Raw genomic sequence first — 13,014 nt, 5'->3', positions numbered from 1 at the left:
CCAATGGTCCCAAAAATGTGTCAAAAGTGTCCGAAGTGTCCGCCATAATGTCGCAGTACCGAAAAAAATCGCTGATCGCCGCCATTATTAGAAAAAAATATATATTAATAAAAATGCCATAAAAATACCCCCTATTTTGTAAACGCTATAACTTTTGCGCAAACCAATCAATAAACGCTTATTGCAATTTTTTTTTATGAAAAATATGTAGAAGAATACGTATCGGCCTAAACTGAGGAAAAAAATGTTTTTTATATATTTTTGGGGGATATTTATTACAGCAAAAAGTAAAAAATATTCATTTTTTTCAAAATTGTCGCTCTATTTTTGTTTATAGCGCAAAAAATAAAAACGGCAGAGGTGATCAAATACCACCAAAAGAAAGCACTATTTGTGGGAAAAAAAGGACGCCAATTTAGTTTGGGAGCCACGTCGCACGACCGCGCAATTGTCAGTTAAAGCGGCGCAGTCCCGAATCGCAAAAAATGCTCTGGTCTTTGGGCAGCAATATGGTCCGGGGGTTAAGGGGTTAAAACAAACGCGAAAATCCATGAAATTCGGACAAAAATGCATTCAGATGAAAATAAATGCACAGGTCTATGCAACACTCAAGCCCAGCAGCCAATTGACACTGACAAGCACTATCATGTGAGGAGGAGGATACAACAAAAAACAACAAGAAACCGCGCTGGTGTCCTCCCCAACCCTCCAACCCCAGGCAGCAGCTGGCGTGCGAAAACACAAGACAAAATGGACAAAAGAAAAGCCGCGCCACAAACAGTCTATTGAGTCACAATCAATAAAGGTGTAATTTGGTCCGTAGTTGATTAGATGGCACTTGTATGGTCACAGGTTTATTCGGATACAATCCTTGCAATGGCAACTCCTACGTTCCACACCACCCAGTGACACATATTCATGAAGTGACCCTCCACCGGAAAAAGGAAAGCCGCTTACCAGAAGGCAAGCGGTTAAGGCAGATGGCTATAACCCAGCCTAGGCCTTTAATCCTCGGATGTTCCCACCAGGAAGCCCTCCGTCCCCTGAGCGTGATGTAACTCAGCTCCACCGTTTAAATGTAAATAAGAAAAGAGGCGCACATAGCGTGACTCAATCGAAGGTAATGAACTGTTTTCTGAAGAAACTATTTCAGTGTAATGTAAAGCAGACACTGTTGGATATATGAGAACCTTCTCAGACAATTTCTCAACTCTTTCTGTCCACAGTGACTAGAGAAGGCTCAGTACATCCGGCCACACCACAGGATTATCATTTATCACACATCCTCAGTAAGCAGGATGTGTGATAAATGATAATCCTGTGGTGTGGCCGGATGTGCGCCTCTTTTCTTATTTACATTTAAACGGTGGAGCTGAGTTACATCACGCTCAGGGGACAGAGGGCTTCCTGGTGGGAACATCCGAGGATTAAAGGCCTAGGCTGGGTTATAGCCATCTGCCCTAACCGCTTGCCTTCTGGTAAGCGGCTTTCCTTTTTCCGGTGGAGGGTCACTTCATGCATATGTGTCACTGGGTGGTGTGGAACGTAGGAGTTGCCATTGCAAGGATTGTATCCGAATAAACCTGTGACCATACAAGTGCCATCTAATCAACTACGGACCAAATTACACCTTTATTGATTGTGACTCAATAGACTGTTTGTGGCGCGACTTTTCTTTTGTCCATGTGAGGAGGAGGACCAAGTCATTAACCCCTTGTAATTTCCCACATTATCCAATATTGAACTTGCACAGGGTTTGGCTCCCAGAGCAATGGAACGGTGAGGGAGTGCAAAGAAGGAACTTGGGTTGGGGAGTTGGCTGTCAAGAGACTCTTTGCAAGTGTCCTACAACTTGTTAGTTCGGATTCAATCTTTTATTGGTGGCCATGGAAAAATACATATTTTGGAGGGCTGTAGCACTCCCTCCTTCAGGGCTCTTTTAGATGATTTTGATTGGAATCCATTTAGTGCTGGAGCTTAACTTGGAATTCTGCGGTTTCAATTGTGTATAGTGGTTTCAGCTCCAGGGCAATTAAAATGCAAGTAAAACACTGTTGACTTTTTTGGTCTGTATTCTTAATTTTTCTATGATAAAAATAAGAACACCCACCTTTAAGCACATACTGTAGTATGGCTTGCACACTTTAAGGTCAGCCCAATTAGGTACCTTAATGCTAATAAGTGTTTCAGGAACTGAGAAGTCTCAGTTGAGGATTTGTACATAAAAAGAGAGGGCTCGGGGTCATTATAGAACCTGTCCCTTCAAGAAGAAAAGGGCAAACATATTGGACAGGATTCTAATTATTGTTCCAGGCAAGGAGAAGTCCAGTTGAGGAAGTGTGTTTAGAAGGAGTGGTCTCAGGGTCATTAGAGGACCTGTCCCTTTAAGGAGAATGTAGCAACCACATTGGACAGTGATACAAATTCTTGTTTCGGGCAAGAAGTCCCAGTTGAGGACATGCCCATAGAAGGAACAGTCTTAAGGTCATTTGGGGACCTGTCCCTTCAAGGAGAGGAGGACAACTGCATTGGACACTGATAATACCCATTGTCCAAGGCAAGAAAAAGTCCCAGGTGAAGATGTTTCTGTAGAAGAAGAGGGTTAATGGTCATTAGAGAACCAATCTCTTCAAGAAGAAGGTGGCAACCACATTGAAAAGGATTCTAATCCTTGTTCCAGGCAAGAAAAGGTCCCAGTTGAGGTCATGTCCCTGGAAGGAAAGGGCATTGGACGGTGATAATAACCATTGTTTAAGGTGGGAGAAGTTACAATCTAAGATGTGTCCATAGAAGAAGATGGCTAGTGGTCATTCAAGGACTTGTCCCTTCAAAGAAAAGAGGGCAACTGCATTGGACAGTGATACTAATCAATGGTCCAGGCAAGAACACCCAGTTGAGGATGGGTCTGTGGGAGAAGTTGGCTCAGGGTTCTTAGAGAACGTGTCCCTTCAAAGAGAAGAGGGCAATCACTTTGGACAGAATTCTAATCCTTTTTCCAGGCAAGGAGAAGTCCCAGTTGAGTACATGTCCCTGGAAGGAAAGGGCATTGGATGGTTATAATAACCATTGTTCAAGGCAGGGAGAAGTTACAATTTAAGATGTGTCCATAGAAGAAGATGGCTAGTAGTCATTAGAGGACCTGTCCCTTCAAAGAGAAGAGAGCAACTGAATTGGACAGTGATACTAATTAATGGTCCAGGCAAGAAGACCCAGTTGAGGATGGGTCTGTGGGAGAAGTGGTCTCAGGGTCATTAGAGGACTTGTCCCTTCAAAGAGAAGAGGACAACCACATTGGACAGGATTCTAATCCTTGTTCCAGGCAAGGAGAAGTCCCAGTTGTGGACATGGTCCTGGAAGGAAAGGGCATTGGACGGTGATAATAACCATTGTTCAAGGCAAGGAGAAGTTACAATTTAAGATGTGTCCATAGAAGAAGATGGCTAGTGGTCATTCGAGGACCTGTCCCTTCAAAGAGAAGAGGGGAACTGCATTGGACAGTGATACTAATCAATGGTCCAGGTAAGAAGACCCAGTTGAGGATGGGTCTGTGGGAGAAGTGGGCTCAGGGTCATTAGAGGACTTGTCCCCTCAAAGAGAAGAGGCTAACCACATTGGACAGTAATATTAATTATTGTCCCAGGAAAGTATAAGTCTCAGTTGAGGACATATAACTAGAAGGCAATGGCTCAATTTAATCTAGGGACCTGTCGCTTCAAGGAGAAGAGAACTGCTTCGAACAGAAAGGCCACGTACACACGATCAGTCCATCCGATGAAAATGGTCCGAAGGACCGTTGTCATCGGTTAACCGATGAAGCTGACTGATGGTCTGATGTGCCTACACACCATCAGTTAAAAAAACGATCGAGTCCAACGCGGTGATGTAAAACACAACGACGTGCAGAGAAAAATTAAGCTCAATGCTTCCAAGCATGCGTCGACTTGATTCTGAGCATGCGTGGGTTTTTAACCAATGCTTTTGCATACTAACCATCGGTTTTGACCTATCGGTTAGGCGTCCATCGGTTCAATTTTAAAGCAAGTTCTAAAATTTTTGACCGAAGGATAACGGACCGATGGGGCCCACACACGATCGGTTTGGACCGATGAAAAGGTCCTTCAGTCCGTTTTCATCGGTTTGGACCGACCGTGTGTACGTGCCGTAATACTAATCACTGTTCAAGTCAAGGAGAGGTTAGAATTGAGCACATGTCCATACAAGAAGAGGGTTCAGAGTCATAAGAAGACATGTCCCTTCAAGGAGAAGAGGACATCTACATTGGATAGTGATACTAATCATGGTTCCAGGCAAGGGGAATTCCCAGTTGAGGATGTGTCCATAGATGGATAGGGCTAGGGCCATTAGAACAACCTATCCTTCACTGAGATTAGGACAACCACTTTAGGTGGTGATACAAACCTACACCACAGAAATGACAAACAAAGTCACTGCCATTTGGCCATGATACCATTTATTAACTGCTTTTGTTTTTTTTAACTTCCAGATCCCGAAAAGATCCCTCAAAATAAACTATCGCCAATAGCAATAATCGTACTGTGTGTGGTCCTTGTTTTCCTGGTCATCTTCATTTCCTTGGCCATCTACTTCTCGAAACAAAGAGGTAAATCTGCTGTAGTTGTAAAACCATAAAAAACACAAATCATAAATGATAGAAAGGGGGCCATTTATAAAAAAATAAAATACTGTACAAAGTTCTCAGCATTCGCATAGCCGCTTCAAATAATTCCTGCAATGTGTTTATTATGTGTATTTCCTATGCTTGTCAGTTCTATCTAATTACCACAATGCAGTATTTTCCTAAAATATAACAATAAGAAAAAAAACACAATATGGCTACTACAGTAGATGTACAGTAGCTGACCCTCACAGGAAGTATACATGTTGAACACATGGGGATTATTTACGACGGCTGTGGAAATGTTGAGGCACAGCAATTTTTATTTATTTTTTGCTTTTCTAGTAAAATGTCACATCACTTTAGTCATTGATTGGGGAAGAATAATGTGAATTTTGGAATGAGCATAAATATCTACAAATTAAATATAAAAAAGTAAACACGCTCACTTTATTGAAGAGTAGTCAACCTATTTTGTGCCTCCCTTGGAGGCCCCACCCAGTGTCAGACTATGATACCCAGGGCCCACCAGAAGAAGACAGGCTGAGGGATGCATTGTAAGGGGGCATATAACGGGTGGCTTCTTCTAAGTGGGAATAGAAAAGGAAGGCTGGTTTGAGATGTGTTATTTACAATGCACAGGCTTGGGAGCAACAACTTACATTAAATATTGAGAAATATCATTGTGGACTTGTCCTATCCATAAAGAGGTTTGTAGATAATGAAAGTATGGAGGAGAGTACAAAAGAGACAGTCCATGTATCAGCACACAGTACTGTAATTATTTCTTCACTTCTTCCCATAGGTAGCAAACAGAACAGTATTGGGTATGTCTGTCTATCTATCTATCTATTTATCTATCTATCTATCTATCTATCTATCTATCTATCTATCTATCTATCTATCTATCTATTTATCTATCTATCTATCTATCTTCTTTTGTCAATATGATCTATCTGTCTATCTATCTTCTTTTGTCAATATAACCTGTCTGTCTATCTATCTTCTTTTGTCAATATAATCTGTCTGTCTGTCTATCTATCTTCTTTTGTCAATATAATCTGTCTGTCTGTCTATCTGTCTATCTATCTTCTTTTGTCAATATAATCTGTCTGTCTGCCTATCTGTCTATCTATCTTCTTTTGTCAATATAAACTATCTGTCTATCTATCTTCTTTTGTCAATATCATCTGTCTGTCTATCTTCTTGTGTCAATATAACCTGTCTGCATATCTGTCTATCTATCTTCTTTTGTCAATATAAACTATCTGTCTATCTTCTTTTGCCAATATAATCTGTCTGTCTATCTTCTTTTGTCAATATAATCTGTCTGCATATCTGTCTATCTATCTTCTTTTGTCAATATAATCTGTCTGTCTGTCTATCTGTCTATCTATCTTCTTTTGCCAATATAATCTGTATGTCTGTCTATCTTCTTTTGTCAATATGATCTATCTGTCTATCTATCTTCTTTTGTCAATATAACCTGTCTGTCTGTCTATCTATCTTCTTTTGTCAATATAATCTGTCTGTCTGTCTATCTATCTTCTTTTGTCAATATAATCTGTCTGTCTGTCTATCTGTCTATCTATCTTCTTTTGTCAATATAATCTGTCTGTCTGTCTATCTGTCTATCTATCTTCTTTTGTCAATATAATCTGTCTGTCTGTCTATCTTCTTTTGCCAATATAATCTGTCTAACTGTCCATCTTCTTTTGTCAATATAATCTGTCTGTCTATCTATCTTCTTTTGTCAATATCATCTGTCTGTCTATCTTCTTTTGTCAATATAACCTGTCTGTCTATCTGTCTATCTATCTTCTTTTGTCAATATAAACTATCTGTCTATCTTCTTTTGCCAATATAATCTGTCTGTCTATCTTCTTTTGTCAATATAATCTGTCTGCATATCTGTCTATCTATCTTCTTTTGTCAATATAATCTGTCTGTCTGTCTATCTGTCTATCTTTCTTCTTTTGCCAATATAATCTGTGTATCTGTCTATATTCTTTTGTCAATATAACCTGTCTGTCTATCTGTCTATCTATCTTCTTTGGTCAATATAATCTGTCTGTCTGCATGTCTGTCTATCTATCTATCTTCTTTTGTCCATATAATCTGTCTGTCTGTCTATCCGTCTTATTTTGTCAATATAATCTGTCTATCTATCTTCTTTTGTCAATATAATCTGTCTGTTTGTCTCATTATCTCAATTTACATTTATTCACCAGGGAGACAATTGTTGAGATCATAGAGATATCAGATGACCAAAAAGGAGGTAAATGTTTTGAATGTCAATCTTCAGAATCCCCTCACCACACACATACATTCTCCATACTGTAGAGAACTTTCATGTCTCTCATCTCTTACAATAAGGCATGTTGATAGCTCCCTAATCATGACAAGTAAACAGGGAATCTCTGCTCTAACCATTGTGAAATGAGGACATTATGGGGTTGATTTACTAAAACCGGAGAGTGCAAAATCTGGTGCAGATGTGCATGGTGGCCAATCAGCTTTTAACTTCAGCTTGTTCAGTTAAGCTTTGTAAAAAAAAACTGGAAGATGATTGGTTTCTATGCACCAAACCGTGCGCTCTCCAGTTTTAGTAAATCAACCCCTATATCATTATTTTACAGACATTTGCTACAGGGCTATTCTATCATATACAGTATGCAAAGCCCATTGGACTTTCCAATATGGGGATGTAGAAGCAACCACAACCATGTCTTGATTGTCTCAAATGTTTCTATTTGAGTCCCTCCTCTCTGAATGCTAGCTGTTTGGGCAGAAGAGCAAATCACAAACTATTCACAGCATAGTAAAAAGGTGGAAAACAGACTCAAGTGCAGCACTTACTGGCTACAAGGAGATGTTTATATGCAATATTTCATATGTAGATGACTACGAAGAACTAAAAAATGAAGAAGTAGTGTGATCATTTTAAGATACACTATATTGTCAAAAGTATTGGGACGCCTGCCTTTACACGCACATGAACTTTAATGACATCCCAGTCTTAGTCCGTAGTGTTCAATATTGAATTGGCGCACCCTTTGTGGCTATAACAGCTTCAACTCTTCTGGGAAGGCTGTCAACGAGGTTTAGGAGTGTGTCTATGGGAATGTTTGACCATTCTTCCAGAAGCACATTTGTGAGGTCAGACACTGATGTGGATGAGAAGGTCTGGCTCGCAGTCTCCACTCTAATTCATCCCAAAGGTGTTCTATCGGGTTGAGGACTGGACTCTGTGCAAGCCAGTCAAGTTCCTCCACCCCAAATTCGCTCATCCATGTCTTTATGGACCTTACCTTGTGCACTGGTCCAAATCATTTGGTGGCAAGGGGCTTATGGCGTGGGGTTGTTTTTCAGGGGTTGGGCTTGGCCCCTTAGTTCCAGTGAAGGGAACTCTTAAGGCGTCAGCATACCAAGACATTCTGGACAAATTCATGCTCCCAACTTTGTGGGAACAGATGGGGATGGCCCCTTTTCTGTTCCAACATGACTGCCCACCAGTGCACAAAGCAAGGTCCATAAAGACATGGATGAGTGAGTTTGGGGTGGATGAACTGCACAGAGTCCTGACGTCAACCTGATAGAAAACCTTTGGGATGAATTGGAGCACAGACTGCGAGCCAGGCCATCCAAAATCAGTGCCTGACCTCACAAATGCCCTTCTGGAAGAATGGTCAAACATTCTCATAGACACCCTCCTAAACCTTGTGGACAGCCTTCCTAGAAGAGTTGAAACTGCTATAACTGAAAAGGGTGGGCCAATTCAATATTGAACCCTACAGACGAAGCCTGGGATGTCATTGAAGTTCATGTGGGTGTAGTCAGTCAGGCATCCCAGTACTTTTGACAATATAGTGTAACTCCCAATTAGTCTGAATGAAATAAAAAAGAATGCATCTGAAAGATCTTACCCGACCCTTCAGGTTGTTGCCAAATACAACTGCATCTTTGGTATTACCCGATAGCCACTAGGGATGAGCCGAACACCCCCCCGTTTGGTTCGCACCAGAACCTTTGAACGGACCGAACGTTCGCGCAAACATTTAGAACCCCATTGACATCTATGGGACTCGAACGTTCGAATTCAAAAGTGCTCTTTTTAAAGCCTAATATGCAGGTTATTGTCGAAAAACAGGGTTGAGAACCCGGGTCTTGCCCCAGGGAACATGTATCAGTGGAAAAAAAGTTTTAAAAATTCCTTTAAATATCGTACCTGCTGGGTGTCTATAGTATGCCTGTGAAGTGGCACGTGTTTAGAACTGTCCCTGCACAAAATGAGATTACTATAAGAAAAAAGTAATTTAAAACTGCTTGCGGCTTTAATGTAATGTCTGGTCCCTGCAATATGGATGAAAATCATCGAGAAAAATAGCACAGACACAGGCAGTACACACCACGTAGCTTTAGGTGCACACAGCAGAGTAGGCATGTGCATTTCGTTTCGTTCCGAATCGAAATTCGGACAAATTTTTCATTATTCGGATGCATACGAATTCCCGAATTGTAATATTAATGAATTAACCGAATCCGAACGAACGTTTTCGAATCGAAAACCGCGTACGAAATTCGATCGAATTCGAAAACAAATTCTATTCTAATCGAATTCGAAAACAATTCGATTCGAAAACAAATTCGAATGAAAATTTAAAGCAAATTTGAATCAAAATCTAAAAAATATAAATCGATTTCTAAAAAAGAATACAATAAAATAGAATATAAAATAATAAAACAATAGAATGAAAATCAAAGAATAGTAAAGAACAGAATGGAATGGAATCAAATACAATAGAATATGACCTGGCTTCTTCTATCTATCTTCCATTTTCTGAAATTCGAAATTCATATAGAATGAACTCAAATTCGAATAGAAAAATATTAGAATAGAGTAGAATAAAATGTATATATATTATTATTATTATTCTACTCCTCTAATATTTTTCTATTCGAATTTGAGTTCATTCTATATGAATTTCGAATTTCAGAAAATGGAAGCTAGATAGAAGAAGCCAGGTCATATTCTATTGTATTTGATTACATTCCATTAAATTCTATTCTGTTCTTTACTATTCTTTCTTTCATTCTATTGTTTTATTATTTTATATTCTATTTTATTGCATTATTTTTTAGAAATCGATTTATTTTTTTAGATTTTGATTCAAATTTGCTTTCAATTTTCATTCAAATTTGTTTTCGAATCGAATTGTTTTCGAATTCGATTCGAATACTATGGGAGCTGCCATTGGTCAGCTCAGCTCCTTTTAAAGTTCTAGTTCCTTAGCTGTCATATCGATCCTTTGGCATCAATACCGGGGCCAGAATGGGCAGATCGGGCATGTTAGAGAAAAGTCAGAAGTCTGTATTCTAGTGATTTCTGGTATTAAAAACAGGGGATCAGCATGCCAGACAGGCAGCTAGCATTTGGAAATAAGAAGTCGGCAATGGTGGCCTTCATATTTTTCTCTCCTTAACTTTCAGGTTATGAAAACCCGACAATGATTCGAAGACAACAGGAGGTAATGTCTTTTTTTTGTATTTATTTATTTATTTAGCTATCATTTTTTTTACCTAGTTTTTAACCAAAATATACTTATTTTGTATACTATGGAACAACACTGAGAAAACTTTTTTTGACTTGTAATTATATGCTCAATTTTACCATATTCCATTTAATGTAGATCAGATCTTTAATTTATCTTTTTTTTTTTTTTATGTGACACTATGGAATGCATACCAAAAAAAAAAATGCTGTACAAATGACTCTGCATTCACTAATAATCTAGTGGCCATAGTGAAGGCTCCATCTAGTGGCCATAATGCAATATTCTTCTGAGGTACCACAATCAAGAAAATACTGCATTATGACCACTAGCTGGAGCAAAAAATCATAGGAAATACACATAGTAGACACATTATGGAGAATATTTGAGGGCTGTGTGAATTTTTTAAATAAAGTCGCATGTTTTCTGTAACTTTTTTATGATGTAGACCAGTGTTTCTCAACTCCAGTCCTCAAGGCACACCAACAGGTCAGGTTTTCAGGCTTTCCATTATTTTGCACAGGTGATTTGATCAGTTTCACTGCCTTAGTAATTACCACAGCCGTTTCATCTGAGGGAAATCCTGAAAACATGACCTGTTGGTGTGCCTTGAGGACTGGAGTTGGAAAACACTGATGTAGACAACTTCCTAACTTTCTGTTCGAGCTAACAAGGTCTCCTCTGCATTACCGAAATGCCAAGCAGTGTTATTGATATATATATCTATATCTATATATAGATATATATATCTCTATATATCTATATATATATATATAATGGGCCAGATCCACAAACAAATTACGCCGGCGTATGTATTGATACGCCGCGTAATTTTCAAAGTTCCCGCGTCGTATCTTTGTTTTGTATCCACAAAACAAGATACGACTGCATCTGGGCTTGATCTAACAGGCGTACGTCTTAGTACGCCGTCGGATCTTAGGTGCATTTTTCCGCTGGCCGCTAGGTGGCGTTTCCGTCGAAATCCGCGTTGAGTATGCAAATTAGCTAGATACGGCGATCCACGAACGTACGTACGTGCGTCCGGCTGGCGCATTTTTTTACGTCGTTTGCGTTCGGCTTTTCCGGCGTATAGTTACCCCTGCTATATGAGGCGCAGCCAATGTTAAGTATGGCCGTCGTTCCCGCGTCAAATTTTTAAAATGTTACGTCGTTTGCGTAAGTCATTCGCGAATAGGGCTTTGCGTAGAATGACATCATCGTCATAAACATTGGCTCGTTCCGGTTTAATTTGGAGCATGCGCACTGGGATACCCCCACGGACCTCGCATGCGCAGTTGAAAAAAAACGTCATTTACGTCGGGTCAAGACGTATTTACATAAAACACGCCCCCATCACATCCATTTGAATGGCGCGCCCTTACGCCGCCAAAGATACACTACGCCGCCGTAACTTACGGCGCGCTTGCTTTGAGGATACCAAAAAAAAAGTAAGTTACGGCGGTGTAGTGTATCTTAGATACGCTACGCCCGACGCAAATATGCGCTGATGTACGTGGATCTGCCCCTACACTTTTCATTCAGATCTACATATCAAGCTTATCAAGCTCTTTAAATACTATTGCAGGGTGAAGATATTGTATACTCTACTGTAAATCATTCCGCGTCTTCCATGCGCAAAAATACAAAGGGACCTTCGGAGAGACCGCCAGATCCCGCTACAGAGACTGTCTACGCTGAAGTGAAAAAGAGCTGAAGAAAAAAATTCAAGTTGTCCTTGCAGAGTGGAGTTTATTGAAGTTTTCACCAAATGTAAAAAAATAAATAAAAAATGAAGCCACAGAAGGAACAAACCCCAAAAAATATAAAGAATGCATAAAAGTTTTAGTCCTGTGCTGTGTCCTGATATCTCAGAGTAAAGTGTTGCTACTAATGCTGCCCAGCTCTGCCCTATTGTTGTGTACAGATGACTCACCCGCAGATCCTGTGTTTACATTTAAATAACCGTCATTCATATGTAAGTAACAGGAGAATTCATATATAAATAGGTGAGGCCAGCAGCATTTATATGTAAATAAAGGCAGCATTCATATGTATATCATGCTCCTCTGCAGTGAAGAGATGATGTGCTGTAACCTCTAGCAACCAATCAGTGAGCAGTATTACTGTACAGTAATCTCTAGCAACCAATCAAGAAGAAGAAATCATGTGCTGTAACCTCAAGCAACTAATCAGTGATCTGTAATGTCTGCTGTAACCTCTAGCAACCAGTCAGTAAGTGGTAATGATATGCTGTAACCTCTGGAAACCAATCGCAATCACTGCCTGATCTGATACAGTAAACAGATTTTAAGTCTAGCTGATATTTATTGTATGTCTCAGAGCAGGTGGAGAGTTGGGGGCCCCAATCAATTATTTTTTTGCCCAGGGTCCAATCAACGTTAACCACTTCCCGCCAGCTCAATAGCAAATTGACATCCGGGAAGTGGTTCTGTTATCCTGACTGGACGTCTATTGACGTCCTGCAGGATAACAGTCGCCACACGCCCGTGGGTGACACACCGCTACACCGATCTCGGTAAAGAGCCACAGACGGAGGCTCTTTACCACGTGATCAGCCGTGTCCAATCAAGGCTGATCACGATGTAAAAAGAAAGAGCTGTTGATCGGCTATTCCTCACTCGCGTCTAACAGACGCGAGTAGAGGAGAGCCGGGCGGCGGCTCTCCTGACAGGGTGGGGTACACGCTGATTGTTCATCAGCACAGCCCCCCATCGGATGCCCGCCCAGGACACCAGGGAAGCCGACAGGACCACCAGGGAAGCCTTCAACATGTGGATGGCCAGGTACATCCCCCATGGCCATCCA

The 13,014-nt window shown here is 40.3% G+C and overlaps 1 protein-coding gene across 1 annotated transcript in view; it reads left to right on the top strand.

Annotated features, from left to right (window-relative positions):
* The window catches only part of LOC120933549, a 61,602-nt gene extending 49,584 nt beyond the window's left edge, over nucleotides 1-12,018 (top strand). The window contains exons 5-9 of the mRNA XM_040346807.1: nucleotides 4,505-4,621; nucleotides 5,442-5,463; nucleotides 6,868-6,914; nucleotides 10,127-10,164; nucleotides 11,774-12,018. Coding sequence (XP_040202741.1) covers nucleotides 4,505-4,621; nucleotides 5,442-5,463; nucleotides 6,868-6,914; nucleotides 10,127-10,164; nucleotides 11,774-11,902 — 353 coding nt within the window. The 3' untranslated portion in view covers nucleotides 11,903-12,018. The remainder of the gene's footprint in view (nucleotides 1-4,504; nucleotides 4,622-5,441; nucleotides 5,464-6,867; nucleotides 6,915-10,126; nucleotides 10,165-11,773) is intronic.
* Nucleotides 12,019-13,014: the final 996 nt, after the last annotated feature.

This window comes from Rana temporaria, chromosome 3, assembly GCF_905171775.1.
Source record: "Rana temporaria chromosome 3, aRanTem1.1, whole genome shotgun sequence".
NCBI classification, from domain to species: Eukaryota; Metazoa; Chordata; class Amphibia; order Anura; family Ranidae; genus Rana; species Rana temporaria.
The sequence above is the reverse complement of the archived record's forward strand: the minus strand, read 5'-3'. Positions and strand labels throughout refer to the sequence as shown.